The sequence below is a fragment of the Cyprinodon tularosa genome, unplaced genomic scaffold (genome assembly GCF_016077235.1).
Source record: "Cyprinodon tularosa strain WSP-4 unplaced genomic scaffold, ASM1607723v1 ctg260, whole genome shotgun sequence".
In the NCBI taxonomy this organism is placed as follows: Eukaryota; Metazoa; Chordata; class Actinopteri; order Cyprinodontiformes; family Cyprinodontidae; genus Cyprinodon; species Cyprinodon tularosa.
Genome location: NW_024038962.1, coordinates 305,771 through 329,683, shown reverse-complemented (window position 1 = coordinate 329,683; position 23,913 = coordinate 305,771). Strand labels below are relative to the sequence as shown.

General features: G+C 36.2%; 1 protein-coding gene across 1 annotated transcript in view; it reads right to left on the bottom strand.

The window, feature by feature from the left end:
- Positions 1 to 23,913, bottom strand: part of LOC119785983 (sodium/hydrogen exchanger 9-like) — a 106,018-nt gene that overhangs the window by 63,043 nt on the left and 19,062 nt on the right. The window contains exons 6-10 of the mRNA XM_038288980.1: positions 17,455 to 17,560; positions 10,803 to 10,941; positions 8,908 to 9,013; positions 3,577 to 3,665; positions 2,009 to 2,122 (exon numbers count right to left, since the gene is read on the bottom strand). Of these exons, the coding sequence (XP_038144908.1) occupies positions 2,009 to 2,122; positions 3,577 to 3,665; positions 8,908 to 9,013; positions 10,803 to 10,941; positions 17,455 to 17,560 (554 nt within the window). The remainder of the gene's footprint in view (positions 1 to 2,008; positions 2,123 to 3,576; positions 3,666 to 8,907; positions 9,014 to 10,802; positions 10,942 to 17,454; positions 17,561 to 23,913) is intronic.

Below are 23,913 nucleotides of genomic sequence, written 5' to 3'. Positions count from 1 at the left end.
AGTATATTCCTATTTTTATTTGTTTTCCATCAGCCAGTTTCTCTGCCAATGCCCAGAGAAGTTTATCATTCTGAAATAGTGGACTTCCCTTCTCCTTCTTCCTGCTTTGAAGTGATCTTAGTCTTAGACAGATTTTATTTGGTTTATTTGGTATTTTGTTTACACAAGTGTAAAATAAAAAGACATTTATTTTGGAACAGCTCACTGAACAATTTCATCTTTTTTTCAAGTGCAGCCTTGAAAAGTAGTAAAAAAATTATATATATATATATATATATATATATATATATATAAACAGTGATATAAACATATGAACATAAACATAAATTTACAGTTGTAACGTTTTTTTCTTTTTCCATCTCTACTGAACTGTGTGTGTGTGTATCAATTGGTTTATTTAGATTTTCTGACTGCACAGCCTTTGTCTGGATATCTTGACTGCTCTTTTCTGTAGTTTTGGTGTGTCTGATGAGTGAGTGAGAGTGAGAGAGAGATATGGTGTGAAGTTCTTATGAGATTGTTAAGTTCTGTTTTTGCAACCTATTTTTTTGACACAATTGATAATTTACTGTTTATTCTCCACCTGTGCAAATAAAAAAAACAAATACTGCCCATCCCTTGTGTTTGGCTTGGTAGATCTCGGCATGCCATCAACTTCAAAAGTAGATCTTGGTTTAAAAAGTTGGGCACCCCTGATCTAGACCTATTATTGTAGACCTGTTTTCAAGAGAAGCAAATGGCAGTGACGACTGTAAACACATGCGATATATCCATATTTTAGCCACAGCTCTAGAGTATACTTCAGCTGCTTACGGTCTTCTTCTTTGTCGTCTTTTTTCGTCGAGGCAGTACATTTTCTTTTTCAATTGGAGTGTTTCCATTTAGAGACTTTACTTTCACAATTATAATTTCTGCAGTGTGATGGTAAATGGAAACGCAGCAACTGCCTTCACAGGTCTGCCTAGAAAAATCGATGATACCACCGCAGCTGATCCAGAACGCTGCTGGCCGTGTTCTCACTAAAACTAAGAAAGTGGAGCACATCACCCGAGTTCTTCCACATATGTTCAAGAATAGACTAACAGAATAAATACTTCTGTTAGTCTATAAATTGCTGAATGATTTAGCACCAAAATACATTATAGACAACAATCCAGACCTCTCGGTTCTTCTGCCTCAAATCAACCCTGCATACCCACAACCAAACATGGAGAAGCAACATTTAGTTGCTAACTATGCTCCACTAATTTGGAATAAAATCCCAGAAAACTGTAAAAGTGCTGATATCCTAAACTGCTTTAAATCAAGATTTAAAAACCTTTCTGTTTAGAGAGTTTTGACGGTGTTATCTAAACATTATAAGTTTTCATTTTATTCATGTCATTTTATTATTATTTTTTATAATCATTTTTTCACTTATTTGTATCTATTAATTATTTCATCACCTTAATGCCACTGTAATATTTTCTCTATTGTTTCGTTTTTCATGTACAGGACTTCTTGCTACTGAAATGTGCTTTATAAATGTCTCTTCCCGTCTTGCCAAAAGCATCTCTTTTCTCTAATAAGACGTATTACTTCAAAGAATATTAGAAGTATGGACTTTTTTCCTAACAAATTAATTTCAAAGTACATTTTTTAATTCACTGAGCTATCAAAGGAAAACTAGCAGAAATAATTAAACATGCATAGTTATCTGTGCTTTCTAGTTAAGATGTAATGCAGGGAATACATTTGCAGAATTTAGTGCACACCAACAGCTGAATGCCATCTGTGCTATTAACCAATTCAGTGCCTTGCAATTCGAGATTATGTTTTTTATGGGCTGTTAGGATGCTGAGGATGTCAAACTGATAACAAGAAAGATGACGCAGCCACTGTGTACAAAAAGGGATCGGACTTTAAGTATTGCAGACGGAGTGAGATCAAACAGAGCGAGTTCTGACTGAAATCCAGAGGCTGCACAGCAGGAGGTGAAGAAACTTCATGGCATAGCAGAAAAGGATACAAATGCCCCAGAGATGAAGAGAGCTCTGAAGGCATGGTGACGAAATGTAAACCATATATATCCCATGTAGCCGAAGATGAAAATCTCCCCAAGGAAGTTGAGGACTTCAAAGAGCTGCAAATTATAAAAAAGGATTAAAAGAATCTTTAGAGAGAGGGTCAGAAAAGAGGAGAGGGCATAATTCTGACAGTGAGTGTCGCTGTTTGCTGGAAAAGAATATATATATATATAAATATATCATTGTTTTAAAATTTCCTGGATGCAGAGTTTATTGTCGCTATAATGCACAGTGCATCATTCAGCGGTCTTCTGCAGCTACTGTAAATGTATTAAAGTCAGCCAACATCTTTGTATCAAACAAAGTTGCTGTATAAAGCCCTCCTAAAGTAGTTTCTTTGAACAGTCTTTGCTTCAGTGTTCATTAAGATCAAATATTCAGACACCAAAAGATTTTAGTCAGAATTTTGGTATCAGTGGTTTTCAAGTTGCAGCTTTCCTCCACAGTATGCAAGTCAGTGTGCATCATGCAGTATTCGGGCAAACGGTTGTGAAAAGGAGTGAAGAACTCCTTACAGAATTAGTTTAAATTTGAACAAACAGCACAAATCCACATTTGACGTTATTCCCTTTGAGGAAGCAGCTGCAGAAATCTGCTGCCTGAGGGCACAATGCTTTTTGCATTTTACAGCTGAGTTGTTTAGTCTTTCTTTGTTCTTGGTCAATACCCACACAGTTTGACTTGTAATATGTGGGTCATCCGAAGAAGCAAAAAAATAAAATAAAAAATGGAGCAGATTAGACTAAAGAAACAAGACACATTTCTGGTTGTGCTTCTACACTTCATCTTGTCTTTCATTTACTTCTGTTAAAAACAAATCCAATTTTGAAACTTTCCCTTATGAAACTATTTGTTTCATTAGAGCTGATATCTGGAGTTTCTTACCTAAGAAAACCTTTTTTTTCTTTTTAAATAAAGCCAGTTTTAGTTTAAATCTTTCAGAAATATCTTTCCATCTATATCTACATTATATGCTGCAGGGAAAAGATATGTCTGACTAGCTATTCAAATAGTCTCTTTGTACCATTTTGTTTCAGTTGGAGCCGCATATGTAAAACATGAAATAACAGATACTGGCATTCTGCCAAGTAAACACACTGTTCTGTACAAATGCGAAGCCAATCTACTATGTAGTGAGGTCTTCAAGTGTGTTACCTTTTAGAAAGCTCTTATATAACAAACAGTCCGACCTTGGTACTGATAATGTATAATAAATGCATGGATGAGACAATGAGTACACTTTTGATTTATTTGTTCCACTGTGCAGCTAAGTATATCAGGAGCACAGGCCCTCCATCTGTGCTGAGCTTTTTGAGCAGATAAGGTGGAGGGGTTGTCTCCCACACAGACATCCACGGGTTGACCAGAACACTAATGGCAACAGATAAATGGTTTAATGTCCATAGAGAATAAAGAGAGGACATAAAAGGGCATCTGAATAAGGAACTAAAAAAAAAAGTTGCTTAAAACTATAATTAAGATTTGCTGGAGTTATCAAATCCAAATCTACCTGTTTAGTTCTCGTCCTTCCCTCGTGTGACAAATTTAGAGTTGTGTACTTTGCTTGACTCAGGCCACAAAATAAAACTGCAACAATGCCTGTAACACACAAAAAAAGAAAATGGTACACATTAAGTTTGAAAGCTGAATCGAACTCCTGAGATTTTTTGAGAAAACAGGTGTCAGAGAGCCTCAAGACAGTTTATTTTGTGTTTTATTTTGCACTAGGTTACACATTTGCACAGCATTCTGTGGTTTGACGAAAGTTGCAATAAGAATCAGATGGTTTTCTTGCTAAATTTATAGAATAGGAAAAGTTTTCATTTTAAGCCATTAAATAGAGCCAGTTACAGCTCTGGCATCTCTTATCGGCACAAAAGAAATGAGCAGAAGGCTGCATGACAAATAAAAGACAAAAGACAGACATGATTAATATCCTCACAAGATGTCAGGTTGTAAAAACACGGCGACTTCTATTAATGTCATGCTGTATTAATGTACTAAAGATTAGCTGAGAGTCCTAACTTCACCTAAAATATATACATATATATATATATATATATATATATATATATATATATATATATATATATATATATATATATATATATATATATTAGGGATGCACAATATAATCGGCCCCCTATCGGTATCGGCCTGTATCGGCCTAAAACTGAATATTGGACATCGGCCACCCCACCGATATTTAACCAGATATTTGATCAGATTCTGAGTTTCTGAAGTCTAAAAAAAAAAAAAAAAAAAAAAAAAATACCACTTCTTCTTCCTCAAAAACTTCTTTACAGACTAAAAAACTTCTAAAGACGAGGGAAAAAATATTGATGCATTAAAATATCACAATATCTTCATATGCTGATATATTGCCATTTAAAAACACAATATCAATCTCTTTTACTAGTGAAATATTGCTATATGTCATCGTTATGCTACGAAATCCCCCGAAAATTCACGACATTTTGCCATATTTTTATATGTTGATATATTGACGCGGTATCAATCTATTTTACTAACAAAATCTCACAGGAATTAGCAAAATATCACGAGAGTTTGTAACAGAACGATGAAATTTCATGAGATTCTGAAAGTAAAATAGATCGATACTGCGTTTTTAAAAATCTATTTGAAATCAGCATATGAAAATATATTTGAGTATATTATTTTTGAAAGGTTCAGAAATGGATAACAAAACTGCTATTTTCAATGACTACTTATTTTTGTCCAGCTTTAACATCAGTATCGATATCGGTTATCGGCCACATGAGTTTTAAAATATAGGCATATCGGATGTCAGCCAAAATTAACGGTCTATACTCCTTTGTTTTTGCCAATAAAAACTGGAAAGGTATGCAAATCTTATATATATATATTAGTTTCAACCATCTTTGCATCAACTTTTAAAATCCTCCTGTCTCTGCTGAAGAGCATTCATTCCCCCAGCATAATGCTATCAGCCACATTTTTTTTACTGTAGGGATCTTTGGTGTTATGGAGTCATACATTTTGTAAAAAAAAAAACAAACAAAACAAAAAAACAAACAAAGTTGGTTTGTCAGGTGGGCAGTAGACTGTTTAAGTTCCTCCCTGGTTCATATAAGGCTATTTAATTGGTCTCTAACTAAAACACTCCCGAAATGTCAATTTATTTATAAGGTAGCTTTTTGGAAAGTTTGCAGTTCTACCATAGTCTCTCAACTTAAAAAAATGGACTGAACATTGCTCTCTGTGTTACTCTTTGATGATCTCCTTACATAAACTTGGTTTGAAAGAACAGGACAGGTCTGAACTGTAACAAAATCAGGTGAAACCTTTCCTCCATCTGGGACTTACTCAGCTCAATGGCCTGGAAAAGTTGCTCCTAATACAGTAATTTTCAACCAGTGTGCCGTAAGAGATCGTCAGATGTGCCGTGGGAAATAATCTAATATCACCTAATTAACCATTGTCGTGTGTCTGTGCTGAATACTATTAATTTTTAAATCAGTACAATCAGAGTGAAATCTGGAGTTCATTTGTGCAGACCAATGTTAATAGTCTTTCTCCTCTGGTCTTGTATCTCTTTAAATCTCAGCCGAAGTGGAGTATTTTGACATCTTTCAGCCCACTTTAAAGGAATAGTACACCCAAAACATGATTAGCCTTCATTTTCTACTCACCCCCATGCTGAACAAAACTCTGGAGTACTTTTTTGATATCTCAAATGCATCTGGAGATCTGGGAGGCTTCTTGCTGTCTGCTGACATTCAAATAATGGAGGTCTATGGCGCCCGAGACAGAAAGGTCCATAAAAGTCCACAAAAACGTGTCAATATTCCTCCATACTGCTCGTCCAATGTAATCCAAGTGTCCTGAGTGGGTAGCATCCAGAATTTACTCGAAACGAAGTCATTTAGAACGTTTTAGAGCCTAAACAGTAGTGTATAGGATTTCCTAATAGCGCCCCCATGCGCGCTCACGATTCTACGGAAGCCGGCAGACCAAACCGGAAGGAAGTGCGCATTCAGCGTCTGCTCTGCCGATAATGCAAGCGTAGAAGAAGAAATGTGCTGTTTACCTGTGCAAAGAAAGAAACAACGAAAGAAAAATGTCTGAGGACTTCAGTGTTGAGGAAGAGCATGAGTTCTTTGCCGAGCTGAATGCGCTGGTTTGGTCTGCCGGCTTCCGTAGCGTCGTGATCGCGCATGTGCGCGCTTTCAGGAAATCCTATACACTACTGTTTATGCCCTAAAAACATTCTAAATGACTTCGTTTCGAGTAAATTATGGACGCTACCCACTCAGGACACTTGGAATACATTGGACGAGCAGTATGGTGGAATATTGACACGTTTTTATGGACTTTTATGGACCTTTCTGTCTCGGGCGCCATAGACCTCCATTATTTGAATGTCAGCAGACAGCAAGAAGCCTCCCAGATCTCCAGATGCATTTGAGATATCAAAAAAGTACTCCAGAGTTTTGTTCAGCATGGGGGTGAGTAGAAAATGAAGGCTAATCATGTTTTGGGTGTACTATTCCTTTAAGGTGTTAAACAGGTTCTATTTAGGTCCTTCCTTCTTTCTACAAGTTGGGTTTGAAAAGTAAAATATCTCTTTCCATTTCCACAGTGGGGAATACTTTCCTTTGCATTTAACCCTTCCCTTAGGGAGCAGTGGGCTGCCTCATTGTGACCATTACGTGGTTTAGGGTCTTGCTTGGTGACCTAGAGTGACATACTAATTTTTTGAGCGAGTAGTCAGTCAAGCTATTCAGGATGCAGACATCCTTAACTAATCATTGCCTAGCTAAAGTAGTATCTACAAATGGGTGTAAATTATAAAATTAAGTCCCAGGTAAGATATGGTATAAAGTGAAATAGTATCTGGAGTATTTTCAGAGCTTTTTTATGTTTTGAACTCTGAATTCTTTACTTAATCAGCGTGGCATGGTTAATTTACAGTACTTACTCTGTACTGAATGGTTAATAAAGTATTATTAACCATACAGTATGTAATATCAGTTTTTTTTCAATGCTCAGTTTTATTCTAAATATAAAACATAAAATCATTATGAGAGCCACGGGCTTGGCCTTCATGTTCCTGTGGTGAGTGTAAACACAGTGAGCAGCATGAAGGATGGTCCACTTTTTTAAACAAGACCAAGTAGATAAAGGTCAAGCTTATTCATTAAAAAAACATATTCTCTCCCTCTACAGACCACAGGGACTAATGCCAAGCAAGAGTGAGCTTGTCAGGTGATTGAGTGGAATTCCTGTTATAAAGCCAAAGCAGGAGGAACAACAACACCACAGCTGAACGTGAACAGGGATCACAGTGAGCAGCGCAGAGGAAGATGACATCAAGGAGCAAGGGTGAGACCTATTCTTCCACATTCAACCTACAAAATATTTCAAAGCACCATTTTAAATGAAAGAATTAATGAGTGTTGAAACACGATACCTTAAAAGAAGAATATGATACATTTTACACCTATTTTGTTAGCAAAATGCTCTATTCAAAATTCTTAAAATTACATTTTAAGTTCATCTGGTTCAAATTCTGTAAAATATCCTCTATAAAGCACATTTCTTTGGTTTTTGGTAAATTAAAAACTATTGAAAGATTAATCTGATAATAAAATGTTTTGTTTAAGTAATATAATCTCTTGTTTTTTTTTAGGAGTGCACTAGTGAACAATCAGTGTCCTGAGGAACACAGAAAACAGTAGATTGCTCCGGAGAAAAGGTTAAATGATGAATGAGGTTATAAAGCAACACATTAACTTTAAACAGTGCACAGAGTAATGTTCAGTCAACTATCTTAAAACATAAATCGTATGGGACATCCAAGATATGCATCAAACCAACGAAAATCTGTTTTATGTAAGTATTAGGGATTCATTCAGCATAACCCTATGAGTGTGGTAAGATAAAAAAAAAAAAAACTTTGGCGAAAGAAAGACATAAGCAACCATTCAGCAGAAGATGCTCTGGACACAATAAACCCAAATTAAACAGCATGTAAAATGCTGTTTAATATGGTGGTAGCATTGTGTTGGAGGCATGTTTTCATAAAAAAAAAAAAAAAAAAAAAAAAAAACAATAAAAAAAAAACAAGCTGAATTCAGCTAAATCTGATGAGAAAATCTGTTGGAGGCTCTATTATCATTATAAATCTGGTGGAGAGATACCTTCCAGCCAGGCAACAGTCCTGATCATACAACCAGAGCATCAATGTTTGGATCAACACATCTCTATAACTTAGATTGATCCAGAAACTTAACCGAAAATCACACATATGATGACATTTGAATTTACTAATTACAGATGATGTAGTCTCAAATAATGAAAACTGGCCATAAATTCAGGTTTTATCGATATGCAAAACTGGTAGAGACACATCCCCAGAAGACATGAAGCTGCTGCTATAGAATGACCGGGCTCTGCTGAGCTTCAACTTAGAAAGCCTGGATGCTTAGCAGAAAGCTAAGTATTTGAAAAAAAATGGGTAATTTTTTAATGGGTTCAAACACTTTTCTTCTGGCCTTTGTATTTAAAAGGAGGACTGAATCTGTTTGCAATGTCTAAATCTTGGTCTAGTATCAGCTGTCAGATTTCCCCTGATGCAGCAGCAGAACATGCCAACCAAACAGCTGCCTGTGTGGCTGATACAGAGGGGTGGTATGCAAGTCACTGAGTGCAGCTTAGAAGTGATGCCAGTAGGGAGCTGAGTTAGGGGGGTGAAGACAAATACTCACCAAGAGCAATCATATTCAGGTCCAGCAGTCACACAGTTCTGATATTAATACACAGACACACAATTTAAAGAAGTGTTCGATGTGTTCACCTGAAAGTCCGCAGGCTTCTGCAGAGAGGAAACTGCTCCAGGACAGCAGGAACAAGACTGATGTTTCCAGCAGAGGATTTTCATGCAGTCGTGTAAATTTGGTGAGGTGGACAGAGAGTTAAAGATTTACAATAATATAAATTTACTTTTTTATTTTACATCTTTTCCAATAAACTAAGGTTGGTGGTGAATTTGTTGTAAAAAAAAAAAAACATATTTGATTCCAGTGCAGCAGACTGGAGGCTGAGAAACACTGCAGTGCTGTACCTACAAATAACAAGCTGATGCAGTAGGTGCTCAGTAAGTCTGGAAACCTGCCATATACAATAACCACTGTGCCTGAGTGTTAGTTCTGTTTTTACCTCTCTACATCATTTTCCCACATATCCTCCAGCTAAGCTTCCTGGATTACTCTACTTGTTTGTTGCTGTTTTTTACAAAAAAGGGAAAAGATTAGTAAGTTTGGGTCTTACATAGTTCTCTATTTATATTTGTGCAGTGAGGGGCATAACAAAATCCAGACTGACTCTTTATAAGGCAGCCTGAAAAAGACTAAAAATACTTGCTGATAGCTAGCACAGTCTTTTAAGCCAATAAGTGGCTTGTGTTCTTTCATTATCTTAAAGTTATTACAAGATATGTTTTGTGTTAAGTAGAGTAAAACACTTTTTAAGCATCTATAGCCTTAAATGAAACATAATAGAGCGCTTTGGATGCTGATATCAGATCACTTTTAATACTTAAAAAAAGAAAAATTTGGTTCGATGAGGTAAGATTAATTGGTGCCTGCCATAGCAATGCAAGAAGCATATAATGGTATTCTATGCCCTATGCATTGCATGGACTAACCCATTATTTGATATACCATATCCCTCTTACAAAATAATGAAATTCAGAATTTTCCCTGCAAACAGATCCCCCATCTCCTCATTTACAGAACGTCAATCTGTCCTACAATGCCAAAAAACACTAAATCGTGATTTCAACTGCCTAGACTAGTCTTCATATTGTCTTGTTACTATAAACATTATTAATCCTTCCTAATGAGTTGTGCCTTTCCATCCTCCAGCTCCTCCTCTTTCTAAATCCTTTTTCAACATCAGATTTAAATGTGATATAAGAAATAAAACAGCTTTCTAAGTCCAAAGCAGAGAAAGATCGGTGCTTTCTAAGAACAGCCATAGAGAAGGTAGTGAGCTAAAAATAATGAGGTCTTTGAGTGTATGTGCAGCAATTAATACGCTAATGAGAAAAAAAGGATTGCTATAAAAATGTAATCCAATCTTGCAAAGATAATCTTATGTTTGTTTTTTAAATGCAACCCAGGCTGTTTAGATCTCTGTTATTAAGGCTGTATACACTAAGATGCTGACCACTTATTTCCCTCATGATGCATCCTAGCAATAAAAACAAAACATGGGCATGCTAATGACTTGATGTTTGCCATAAGCAGTCTTTAAGGACTCTCTCTTTGAACACAAAGATAACAGTGTGCTGCTGTGGATGTCAGCGAAATTTAAATAAAAAGCTCAATTTGTGGATTGCCTTTCCACAAAGATCTGTCCCTGTGCATAAGAGCTGAACACCCCACTCCACACCTCCCCAGTTTTCACTTTAAAGTCTAATTAGCTAAAGATCAGAGAAAGACAAGCTGAGCACAATTGCACCAGGCGAAATGCGCACACAGGCATCTGATGTGATTGACAACATCTCCGAGCACATCAAACCTGCTGCAGCACTTTAGACCCCATCCCTCTGCTTGTGATGAAGGGGTGCAGCATGGGTTTGTTGGGGGGGGGCAGTTACAGAACATACGGAAGTAGATTTACTGCAGCGGATGCTGAGGTGATAATTGAGACCGGGGTGGAGGGATGAGAAGGGGATGAAAAGGATATGAGGGCTGTTATTACTGTGAATATGAATCCAAGGAGGAAGGAGCCAATGAGCACTCCAAGGAAAAAACCCACAGAGCGGAGGAAAGCAGGTGGGTCAAAGATGTTTCCTCTTCCCAGCTGGTCATAGGAGGAGATGGCGCTAGAAGAGAGAGACACAAGAAAGCTATTAAGGATCGAAAATAAGCTAAAAGAAGTACTATATGACAAATAAAGTGAAATAAACCTCAAACTCCAGTGCATTTTACTGGGATTTGATGTGTTAGGACAAGACAAATTCGTACATAATTGTTAAATAAAAGGAAAGGGCTAAAAGATTTCTACCAATGAAACTATTTGAAAATATGCAGTGAATTCATATTCATCCTCTTTACTGTGACATCCCTAAATAAAAGAGTCCTACAACCTGCCTTGAGAAGTCACTAAGCAGTGACGGCTGGCAAGTAGAGGGCGCTAGGCCACCACCCCACACACCCATGACCTTGATGAAGACATAAAAAAACAAATTAAAATTAAATTATAAAATTTAAATATTGGAAAATATATTGATATATATTTTTTAGATGTGCAAGATGAATGTTTTATCTTTCATGAAGAGTACAGCTGTTTTGTTTTTATCGCCTTGGTAACGTAATTTGCACTAGCACACAAAAATATTTGCATATTGACTTAAAAGTTGTACATAAGCAGTAGCGCCTCATAAGCAGTAGCGCCTCTATAATAAAGATGTATAGGACAGTGACAGGAACTGTCGTCACAGTTGTAGTGCGGAAAGGAAGCAAAATTACAAAGAGAAGCTGGAGGTGAAATCGTTTGGACCTGATCAGCCGGACATTAAAATGAATCAGCGGTCCAAAGACAGATGGAGACTGTACACTCTGTCTTTTTCATGGACCTGGTTTAGCTACAAGGCTAGGCTAACTGCATGCAGCGAGGCTAATGCTTTATTCTGCTGCCTTGACTGCCTGCATCCTTTTTCAAAGGTCAGGCTCTAACCCAGCATGGATAAAGACAGATGGCACTTTTAGAAAAGGCAAAGAAGAATAAACAATCCGGGATTATAATATATTGCACTTTTTTTAGGTGTTTGTTAATTTGCTTAGTTGCTCTTAAATAAACACATTCTCTGAAAAGAAATTGTTTTTATATATCAATAAAATATAAAGCTGACTAATAGCTTCTCAATTATTAACCCTGGTGCATTATTTTCTTTGCTTTATGACACAATATTGGAGCATGCATTTATTATTATGTTATTTTTTTTTTTTATAAAGTGTTTTTATGTATTTTGTTGTTGGCATTCATATAACTACACTAGTGTGATAACTTAGTATACGTTTGATTGGTTTTTGGTTTGCGTCTATTTCGAATATAGAGTCCCCCCTGGAGAAAAATTCACCAGCCGCCACTGCTAATCAGTAAATCAAGTCCATCTAGATGTAGCCCCTTTTTCCGACTGCATTTGTTGGAAAGGTTCTCTTTTTAGGAGAAATGGGAGTGGCGGTCTTGTGTTTAGGGCATAGGGCTATGAATCCTGAGGTTGTGAGTTCGATCCCCAACTCCCACAGACTGTCACTCTGGCTCCCTGAGCAAGATAATTTTGCAAAGGTTGTGGGCATGCGGGCTATTGGTAAAACTTGTATAAATGAAGATGTGTGTACCAACGTATAAATGTGCATATGCATGTTTATATATGCATAATTTATTTACTTACTTAATGTAGTAGAATGGACTGATTAGCAAAAAAAGGATATTCGGAAGATTATTGGTCTTAATGACTATCGTAAGGAAAAGGAGCATGATTAAATACGTTTCCCTTTTTCATACCCCTATTTATACATTAACACTAAATCATACATATAATGTAATAATACATGTACCATTAATTATACATGCTCACATGAGTTACATTTGTAATTTTACTGGTTTGTCTAAAATAGATGTATTTATTAATTCATTCATTGATTATGCAAGACGTTGGTTTGGCAAATGATGGACGATAAATGGGATTGCATGGAAAGATGTGAGATTTCTAATGGGTGTGTGTTGCATTCCGTCATGTTCACACTGCACACACTATACAGTTCCTGATGCAAGACAACAGATTATTGCAGCTCAAGACTGGAGTACACAAGCTCCCATATTTGAAAAAGAAATAAAACGGCATTTCTGCATTGCCAAGTAATTACAAACTAAGTCCACATTCGAAAGTCTTCCTAAAAATATGAGCATGATGCAAATAGAGCTAAAGGAGAATAACAATGGCCGTGGAAAGACCACCTGTGAATACCCAGATGAAGCCTAAAGAATTACAGTAAATTGCACACTGAAAGCATATCCAAACACTGTGGGTCCCCAAAGCTTTCCCCCTTTATCCCTAAGGCAGCGCACCGACCACCCTCACAGAGAAGCCATCTAGTTCATTCCAGATATTTTCAATACCTCACCGTTGCACCTTAGAGAAGAAGAATATAGACCAGAGAAAAAAATGTGCAAGTGTTTAAAAACTGTGTTGTTCATGGAAAACTGACCAATAGTTTATTGGTACAAAGCACTCTGCAGCAGAGAGCATACATTCCCAGTGTAAATATGCTGAGCTAATTCTAATTTCCTGGAGTCACTCCTAAGAACACATGGGCTTTCCAAGAAAGTATAAACTGCTCCAGAAATATAATGCATTCCAAAATATTTGCCTCACAAACATTTCCGAGCAGAGCAGAGAAAAAGGAGGAAGACACAAGTGCTGTTCATAAAAACAACAGCATAATGTTATGTGAGCTGCTATCATGTTTGCTCTGTGGTGGGGAAGAGGGACTTCGACCTGCCACGTACTGAGAGTAAAATAACCCCTTATTAGGAGGATGAAGAAAACAGAAATTTTCTGATTGACTGTTTATGCATGTGATGGACTGGCGACCGGTGTACCCCGCCTCTTGCCTGTAGACAGCTGGAGATAGGCACCAGCTCCCCTCGCGACCCCGCTTGGGATAAGCGTGACAGAAAATGAATGGATGGATGGATTTTTATGTGTGAGAAAAGAAGGTACTAATAAAAAAAGGCAATATATTTCATTTTCAGCAAAGGTTATGGGTGTACTGCTTTTCTGCAGTAAAAAACTAAATTGGGACCATAAAATGCTTCCAATGCCCAGATTATATTTGAATAATCTGATACAAAATGTGAAAAGATACCAAAAGGAAAGATGAAATGGAATAAATCTGCACATTCAACATCTACCCTGGTTTTTTCATAAACAGCTTCCAAATTATTTAAGAGATCTACAGTAATTTATAGAGAGAAAAGTTTACAAGCATATTTTCCAAATGACTTTCTAAGCCACTGAAAGCCAAGTCCAAATGTGAAACAAATATTTCCCCATTAAATCAAGACAAATGTCACATATGACCCTGTGTCGTTTTAGGTTAGGAATCAAAACCTGTCCTATCTGGACATGGGCATAAGGCTAATCCTTCTGAAATGTATACATTTTCAAAACCAGTTTTTTTTTTTTCTCTTAACATTTAAATCCACAGTTGAGAAAGGGCTGTTTTGTATTTACCACTTTATAAAGACAAAAGCACTGCAATGGAAAGAAATCAAGAGCTGCTATTTAATTTCTGACCAAATCAAACAAAGTTTTCATTGTCTATGTAATGACTTGGTTAGGACCTGTTTGTCCCCCTCTTCATACTCCCCTATGCTATACAGTACATTAAATATGGTTTGGAGGGTTTTCCGAGCCTGTGAATTTTTAACAAAAGTAAGAATTAATTTTCTAAATCAATATTTATAACTTACTAAGTATTTTAAGTAGTAAAAAAATTTTAAAAGAAGAATAAAAATGACAATGTAAATAATGAGGCAAAACATAGTGATAAAAGGATTGTTGAACATTGGAGGTAGTTTGGTTTTGCATTGACACAGCTGGCTTAACAGTAAGGGAATATTTGAGGAAAGTTACATTTAATTTAATCATAAATTATTCAGTCATCTAACAGAGCATTCAGATGGAGAGATATGCTCCTTAATGTGAAGCTACATCTAATATTCGATGCAATGGTTATCAGCCAGTGAAAGTCTATAATCCATCAACAGCAGTTGCAGTCTGAAGCTCATGAGTTGTTTTTTTTTTTTTTTTTTAAGTAGAAACTGCTACTACCTGAGTTTTAGACCAGGAGTCCGAGACCAGTCAATAGGACACCAGTCTCAAGTCAAGCCTTAAGTCTTGAGTTGCAGTTTATTTAGAACCAGCGAATGTAACTGAATTTAAATTTCTCTCTATAAACCAGTGATTTCATCATATATTTCTCTTCAAATCTCACTGCCAACAGCCTTATTTTGTGAAAGAAACCCACTTATAAACATTTTACTTTTGATTTTTGATTTTTTTTTTAACAGTGTCCTGTCTGGCTATGTGGCAATAAGAATAATTGTCTCAATGCTAAAAAGAGCCCAACAGATTTTACTTTCACAAGAGGAGCAGTAGGGCTATCGCCATACTGTTCCGCTTGTTAAATGCATATAAATTGCTCTATTATAATTATGCAGGGAGTTTTACAGATTATATGGACACTGCAATGTAGGTAGAACAGGAAAGGAAAAACAGAAAAAAGGAGAAAAGATTAAAGAAGAGGAGATAAAAGGGAGACAATGATAAAACATTTTCAGTCTGCTTCATCACCTACAAAGAGACGTAAAAAGAACAGCACAACCAACGGACATGGTACGAGACATACAATAAAGTAACGCCTAGATACTATCGCTGAAATATAAGTAGTATTATATAATCTGACATGTATTCTGTGTTACCTACATTTTACTATTGATAAGATGTATGAAACTAAGTCAGGGTGTTTATTATGTTGTGTCGTGATATTTCCGTCACTAAGGTTACAAGAAGGCGAGAGTGAGCAAAGACTTTTAGCTGATGAACTAGACTATACAGAAGTAGAACAATGCTACCCTGTTAACCTCTATCACCTGATATACATGAGTTTTTTGAATGGAGGTAGGACCCTACATTTTCAAAGAACACACACAGAGAAGATAGTTTTAGTAATATTTATGTACTCCATTGTCATTTTCCAGTTGTTTTAATAGTAAAATCCTATTTTAAAGTGACTGTACCCCATCAACTCAGTTTAGGTAGAGTTATTTACTCTGTGACTGTTTAAAATAGAGCAGCATCACCTCTTCTGAGGTCTTCGGGATTGATCATGAGTTCTTGCTCTAAAGGTAACTAGAAATATGACCAAGCTGTTCTTACTCATTCTTGTATTCTACTTTTAAAAGAAAAATCTGAATAATTTCCCCCCAATATTTCCTTAAAACCAATGCACTGTTCTCATATACTTTTACGTAAGTGCAGACACAATGTAATTCAAATTTTTTTTTAGATAAATTGAATCAAAAGATGAAAATCAAAACAAAACAACACAAATCACGTTTTTGTTGCTTTTTGCAACAAAAAATCATCAAAGGCCTTCAAATGTTGCAGCTTGGTTTTTGGAGGATCAAAAATGTACCGTGCAATGTTGGCTTTATATTGAGATGAACCAGTGGATCATATCTCCATGGAAGGAGGGGAAGAATCAATCAAGCTGTTACTAATGAGCTCGGCAAATGAAAAGAGAAAATCTATTACCTCCTCTTTGGAAATAAAGACTCAGATTCTGTTAGCACTCTCAATTTCACTGCAAGTCAATCTCAATAGTGTGTCTTACTAAATTGTTTCTTAATAAGTTTGGTGCTGCTCACTTTCAAATGCAACTTTTAGATTTTAAAGCCCTGTTTGAGAGACAGAATGAGTCTGGGGGTTTTCACGCCTGAGAGAGGGAAAATCAGTTTGTTAGCATTCAAGTACCAGGAATCAACGCGACCTCGTAATAAGACCCAGCTTTGTGCATGGTGGCCTCTGTGAACCAGTCAAATGACGGACGGCGGCATGAGGGCCTGTCACGCCATTTTAGCAATAAGCAGGGCACTATGTGGCTATTTGTCTGGTAAAACGCTCGGGCTCCCTGCTTTACTACCACTGCATAACTTATAAGCTGTATGAATGCATCAGGCTAAATTGATTGCTTTAAGCTTTCACTTTTCCATGTGTGAATTATGAACTCTCTGTCTCAAATTCGCCATCTGTTTGCTAGTCTTCTTGACTGGCCTTATTCAAATAGAGCAGACAATCGGTGCCAAGTATGTGACTGCATATTTGAGAGCAGTGCAAGGGAAAGATGGGACAGCAAACAGAAAGAATGAAGGGATTGTACAGCTTGGACAAGAGACAAGTTTATAATGGCTAATCCATTGAGCTTCCACTGATTTCTTGCCTGAATTTGACAGCACATACAGTTTATAAGCCTGGTTTGTTATCCTGGGGGTGCATAGGAAAAGGAACTCCAGCAGTCGACTTCCTTAATGAGAGTCTGAAACGGCTACACACTACTTGCTTATGCAGTCCAGTATAACATCATGGCAGTCATGCAGCTTTGCCCAATCACACCTTTTCTTTACAGCTTGCAGCTTCCATTCAGTCTTCCTCCACCCCCACGCATCCTCCTCCACGCTGCCAGCTGGAGAATTGCTGGCGCCCACACAATTAAACCAGAAAATCTACTGATTCTGAGGGCACATACAAGCAAGATGAGATACCCACTGTGTCAAAACGATGGCTACGGCGTCATTAAGGACACTCTCTCCAAACAGCAGGGCATGCAGATCAGAATCCACGCCCAGGTCCGACAGCAGGCCAAGAACTGAGACTTAAAAACAAAAAACAAAACTGTTTTAAAGGAGTGCAGGATATTAAAACAATACAGACATAATATTATACTTTATTGACTTTTTAATGCACTTTGATCACCTTAACGGTTCATGTGGACCTACAAAAAAATTATTTGGTGAATGAAAAACTATTGTTAAAGATTAAAAGAGGCTAAAACAATACAGAAATGAACAGATAAAGTAATTAACTGAATTATTTGGCCAAGAAGCAGAGTAATTTGGAAACTGTTACAATAAACAGAGAGCACCAGAGTGTGACAATACAAATATTCATGTTTAAGTATAAAGAAGTTACATTTTTGGATTGATTATTCCCTGTTAATGGATTCTGTATTTTTGTTTGGTAAACAAATATATTTTTGATCTGGTTGACATTTTCTAAAAGTGGCATATCAAAAACTATTCATGATTATGATATAGTGCAGAGGTTCCCAAAATGTTCCTCTTGCCATCAACAAAATAGTACCAGAATGCTGTCATGAACCAAAATACTGATTGTAATATTTCTTAATAATCTTTAAAATTCTTGTAAAATTGTAATAAAAACTGCATCAACAACCTCCGTGTAATGTTGTTTGTATATCCAAGCTGTAAACAGTTTAAAAGGAGCTTATACTTCCTGAGGAGGATGAGGAGAGTCCACCTCCCCCCACCAATCCTCACCACCGTCTACAGAAGCACCATAGAGAGTGTTTGACCAGCTGTTGATGTGGAGGCTGCAGCGCCTCAGACTTGAAGAAGGTGAGGAGAGTAGTGAGAACTGCACAGAGGATCATTTTGGCTCCTCTTCCCTCCATTTAAAACATTTCATCCCAACGCTGCATGTCCACAGCCCGCAACATTATAAATGACCCCTCACACCCCCACCATGGACTGTTGTCCCTGCTGCCCTCTGGGAAGAGACTTCGATGCATCCGATGCAGGTCCAGTAAATTCGAGCTTCTTCCCCACTGCCATTAGACTGCTGAATGTTGTATAAAATGGGGTTTAAAAAAAAAAGCCTGAATGTTGGAAGTGTAAATCACATCTCAGTTTTATGTTACATTTTATCACTGCTGCAATTTGAAATTTCTTAAGAGCTGTACTGAACAAAATTTCTTTTTGTATACACTCTGTGTGTACAAAATGACAAAAAAGTCTATCTAAGTCTAATACATATAAATATGCTTTACCATAATCATTTTTAGTGTTTCATTGCTGTGGAGTTATTTAGATACAATAAATTAATCCTAATTTGTAACAGCATTTATAAAAGCAACTAAATCCTGAAGTAGAGATTTGAAACTCATGAACTATATTTGCCATTATTTCATAGTCTCATTGACTTGAAACTTCTGATATGTTATTACAATCTTATTTTCATAAAATTTCTTAATGAATAAAATACAAATTTTTCATTGCAGCAGTTGGTTTTATATGAAATAGAGTTTTAGATGTAGGAAGAACCCACTTTTAAGAAGAAGATCAAAAGTTTAATGTTGTTGCATTTAGAAAAAGATTTTCTGGGTTTATTTTTTTAGAATGTGAAGCCAATAACTTTTTTTTTTTTTTTTTTTAAAGACCTTTAAACAGATTGTAGGACTGTTTGTAATAAAGTAGTAAGGTTAATCTGTAGATAACTTAAAAACAATAGTAGAGAAAAAATGTTTTTTTCTTAGGCTGTGTTTTCTTACTTCTAGTGTAAAGGATGTCCAAATGAATAGGAATTTAATTTCAGACAATTTGACAAATAACAACAAATCAACTGTAAAGGCTATTTTTCCACTAACTGGATATAATCAACAATTAGCATGGCAGATGGTGAAATATCATTAGTTTTTATTAGACATTATATGCAGCAAAACTACAAAATCAAATTATGTTCAGTCAATAAACACACCAACCTTCAATGTGATTTTCAATAAATATAAGAGATGAATGACACCTTGCTTGATGCATAAATGCAGATCATTTTTTTATTCTTTCTTTCTTAGTAAAATTTTTTGACTAATACTGTTTTCTAATAACCTTCAGCATATTTTCTGTTTTCTATTAATAATAGTCTTTTAAAAAAGGGAAAAATCTCAGATACAGTCATAATCAGAAATGGGACATAAGGTATCAAAGAAAAAGGAAAAAACAGTACTAGTGGATCGGCTGATCTATTTTTTGGCTTTTTGCTATTAATTTATTGTTCTGCTTAATTTTTTTTTAAATTTAGTCCTGTTATTTAAGGATTTATATGTTTAATATTAATATTAATAGATCATTAATAGTCTTTTTTTTTATTTAACCACTGCTTCTTCTTCTGTTTATACTTTATTTTCTGCTCTGGTTTTAATTTTAGTTCCAGAATCTGGACTCCTCCTGTCAGTAATGAAGTTTCTTGATTTTGTTTATTGATAAAAAAAAATAACTCATATTGTTTTGTACAATTAAATGCAGCTTCTCACTCTGTGGGATTTTTAAAGTAACCCTATAAATAAACATGCTTTTAACATCATAGCTTCTTTCTTGAGTTTCAAATGTGTTCAAATGTCAGAATACATTTATTTAAGTATGCAGGGATTAAATATACTGGTGTCCGAACTCCAACAGCAATATAACTTTTTTTTCTATATCATCTTGTTTATTTTCATTTTACAGTGTTTGTCATTTTTCTCCTTATGTGGGCTGCACGTGTTCTTGTCCTATATTGTTCTGCTTCTAGCTCATTAGGAATATATGTGTCCTTTAGCTTGAAGCATTTCATCAGTTAATTTGGAAGCCATATAACAACTGAGACTCTGGAACAGGAGCTGATTAATACATGCAAAATAAGCCAGTTATAGACAAATGTAAATGTACTTCTGGCAAAGAGCTCCCTGCTTTGATGAGATTATTTGATATTCATAGCTACATGTTTTTCAAATCCACAAAGAGGAGTGTCTTCAATAATGATGCTAGCTACCTGTAATGTTCTAGATGTGAATTGAAATAAAATTTTAACTTAATAGTTACACATTACAGCTGTTTTTAAGTTTGCAGAATCTGTAAAGAAGAAGAGATGAAACAGCAATTATTAAAATATACCTTCAGCCTCCCTGAGTCAAAGCTTTGTAAAACCGACTTACTGCAGCTGCACAGCTTCAGAATTTACACAACTGATACTCAAATGTTGCAGCAATAACCCAATCATTTTTTAATCGATGTCACGCAATATTGTCCCCTTTTTGTTGTGAAAATTAAATCACAGCACTGGCCAGTCAGACTGGCTTACATCATGTGCAGTATCAGCTTATCTGAGAGACACATTTTGCAACAATAAAACATAATTGAACTGCGGCCCCAATCTTGACTCTTATGGTCAGAGATAAGCGCAGTGGCATTAAAGATAATTGTATGTCCACCCCCGTAAGGGCAATTTTGGCCCTATTTGCACTAATTTTTTTTCAATTGTTTGAGAATCTTTTGTTTTGAGCCAAGTTTCAGCTTCACTGTGTGTCCTGTTTCATGTAGTATACAGGGAGTAATAAGGGGCAAATAGCCTCTCACGACTAGGATCGTACAGTCTGATGAACATGCTTGAAAGTCAGTCGGCCCTTGTGAGGTGACTGTGCCCATATCCTACTGTTCAAGCAGAGTTATGAGCTGATTTATCTCAATCTCATTCACTGCGCATGTGCGAAACGGGAATTCTTCTTCTCTGACTTTACTTCTGAACAGATGAGCCTGACCAGGGCAATTTTTCTACAAGGCTGGGTCCAATGTGGGCATTTCCGACATACAGTGTTAGCAATCAGATTGCATTAGAGATTGGGTTGTATGATGAAAGGACATATCGGGAGCAGTGAGCTAATAAAGTGTCTGCTGTTTGACTTACAGTTCGAGCTGTAGCTTAGAAAAACAATTGAAAACATTGTACAATATATGCCTGCCTTAAATCAGTCTGACTGCTCAGGTTACACTCATACATATCACATTTATTAGCCAGATGGCCAGTTGATACTGGTGACTGTAAAATCAGAGACAGTGGATGATCTGAGATAATTACATTTATTTTAAGACTTTTTGGAAATTTTTCCCTAGGAGGCTTGCAGATGCTGCACGTTTCTGAGCACCGGAAGATAAAGAAGTGTTGACACTGGGTTGTGCACTGAAAAAAAAAAGCAACCTTTTTTTTGCATTTTCTTCATCATATTTAGTTACTTTAACAGAATTGTTTCATGTTAGCAGGGTAGGACATAAAACAATTGTTTTAAAGTAACTAAATATGATTAAGTCAAATGCCTAAAGCGGTTGTATTTTTTTTTCAGTGTGGGATGAATCCCGATCCTAACAAGATTTACCTATGATCTCCACATAGGCATTTGATTCATCTTCTGATACTTATGGTCTGTAAAATACAGCCTTTACTGGAAGTTTAGGGATAAAAATAATATCATTTTACATTTCAGACAACCATTACATTAGATATGTATGCATGTGATCCAGTATAGCAATATTCTTGTAATCTAAAACATGATATTCAAGAAGAAAAACGCTCTAAGAGGATTTAAATCTCATCTGATGGGGCTGTAATGCAGCAAGTTATCCTTAGAATGAGCTTTAGTGAAGTTTGTGATCTGAATAAAGAGTCACTTGTAGTGGTAATGTTTGGGCTCGTGGGAAGAAACAGGTCAGCGAGGGAGAAGACAGACAGGAAATGAGCAGATTAACAATGGCAAGACAACTGCCTCCAGACATATTTTGACAGATCTGGCTGTTTAGTCTTTAGAGCTCCTCTGAGTTCAGGGCCTGGAGTCAGGATTGTTCCATCTAGCTCCCATAAGGCCTAGCTGGTGCAAGCATGTCATGCACCACTTACGCTTCTGGACGAAAAGAAGAAGAAGATGACGAGAAAAAACAAAAAAAACTATCCTTTCCCCCTGCACAAGAAGGGTGTCAGTGTCGTCATGGTAACTAGGTCTACAGCTGTCAAGTGTTTGTCAGTTTCCACAGCAACATCATGAGGTAGAGAGTAGACAATTATTTTCAACATAACACAGTTGAGGGGGTCGGATAAAAGTCTTATTAGGTCTAATTATCCCCGCTGCCGACATTTACCAGAGATGACTGTGACCATTTGAGGCAGAACGCAGGGGATCGCTTACTTATCTGAGGAAATTAGGCAGACATCATTTTGAGAGTGATCCAAAATAAAAACTGAGGGGGGATACCGATAACATTTTAAGCTCTGACTGGTGAATGGCAGCTTTTAAGGTTGTACAACTCCAGAAAGGTTTACAGAAAATAGCTTTTAAATTCATACTAAATGATAATATACTTTTAAGAAGTCAGTATTATAACTGCATGACAGCTGTCAGTCAAAAACAGATATGATTTGCTAACCGATCATCTCAAAAATGAATCATTTAATTCTGTCCACCAATTCACAACAAGTGCTATAGTGAATTTTACTGTACTGTAAGTCAATTTTTTGTTTTACATCAAAAATAGTCAATTATTCAAAATCTGCATGTTCTGATCATGCATAGTCTGCTTTTTGTGACCAAAGTGAGGTTTTGAAGAACAGTAGAATTCTTCTTTCAGTCTCTTATTAAAAGTTAGTCCAATATTTTCTTATTCAGCTTCAGATTTTTTTTCTGTGAAGGGGGGAGAGTGGGTCAGGCTGGCGTAACTATGCAACAATTGATTGATGCATTTCAAAAAAAGGAAATTGATTTTTGAATTGAAATTGTATACAGCTATTATCCAAACTATGCAGAGTTATGAATGTAAATCATAATAATATACATATATTCCATATTATCTGTCTGTTGCTCACAGTTTTTTTTTTTCTTTATCATGCTGCATAGAAACCAGCTTTGATATGGGTTTCAGATTTTTGTCCTGTTGTAATCCCTGCTGTAGTTTAGCATAATGTCTGAAACCTGGATAGAATTAGGTGCCAATGTAAAAGGCTGATCTCAAGCACAAATGTGACTAAGGTCCTGTTGTTTTGCTTAAATTTTCCGATTGGATTTATGATGACATCTGGAATTCTGGGTAAAGTGATCACACAATAATATATATTTCTAAGAGTAACATTTTTTTCTAGTAACTTACACTACAGTTTTTTTCTCTATAGTAAAAATTTACTTTTCAAACTGTGGTTTGCGGAGTCGCAATAGTCGAACAGGAATTAGAAGTTTGTAATGGCCAGGCAAAAGTGTATGTTTGTACTGTTTATGTGAATAAAATAAAGAAAAAATAAAAACAGATAACAGGAATAATTGTGAAACAGCAAAACACTCAGTTTAAGTGAGACCTTCACTGACCTTTGCTAACCACCCCTGAGGCTATAAATGCAGCACAGCAGGACTCCCACTTT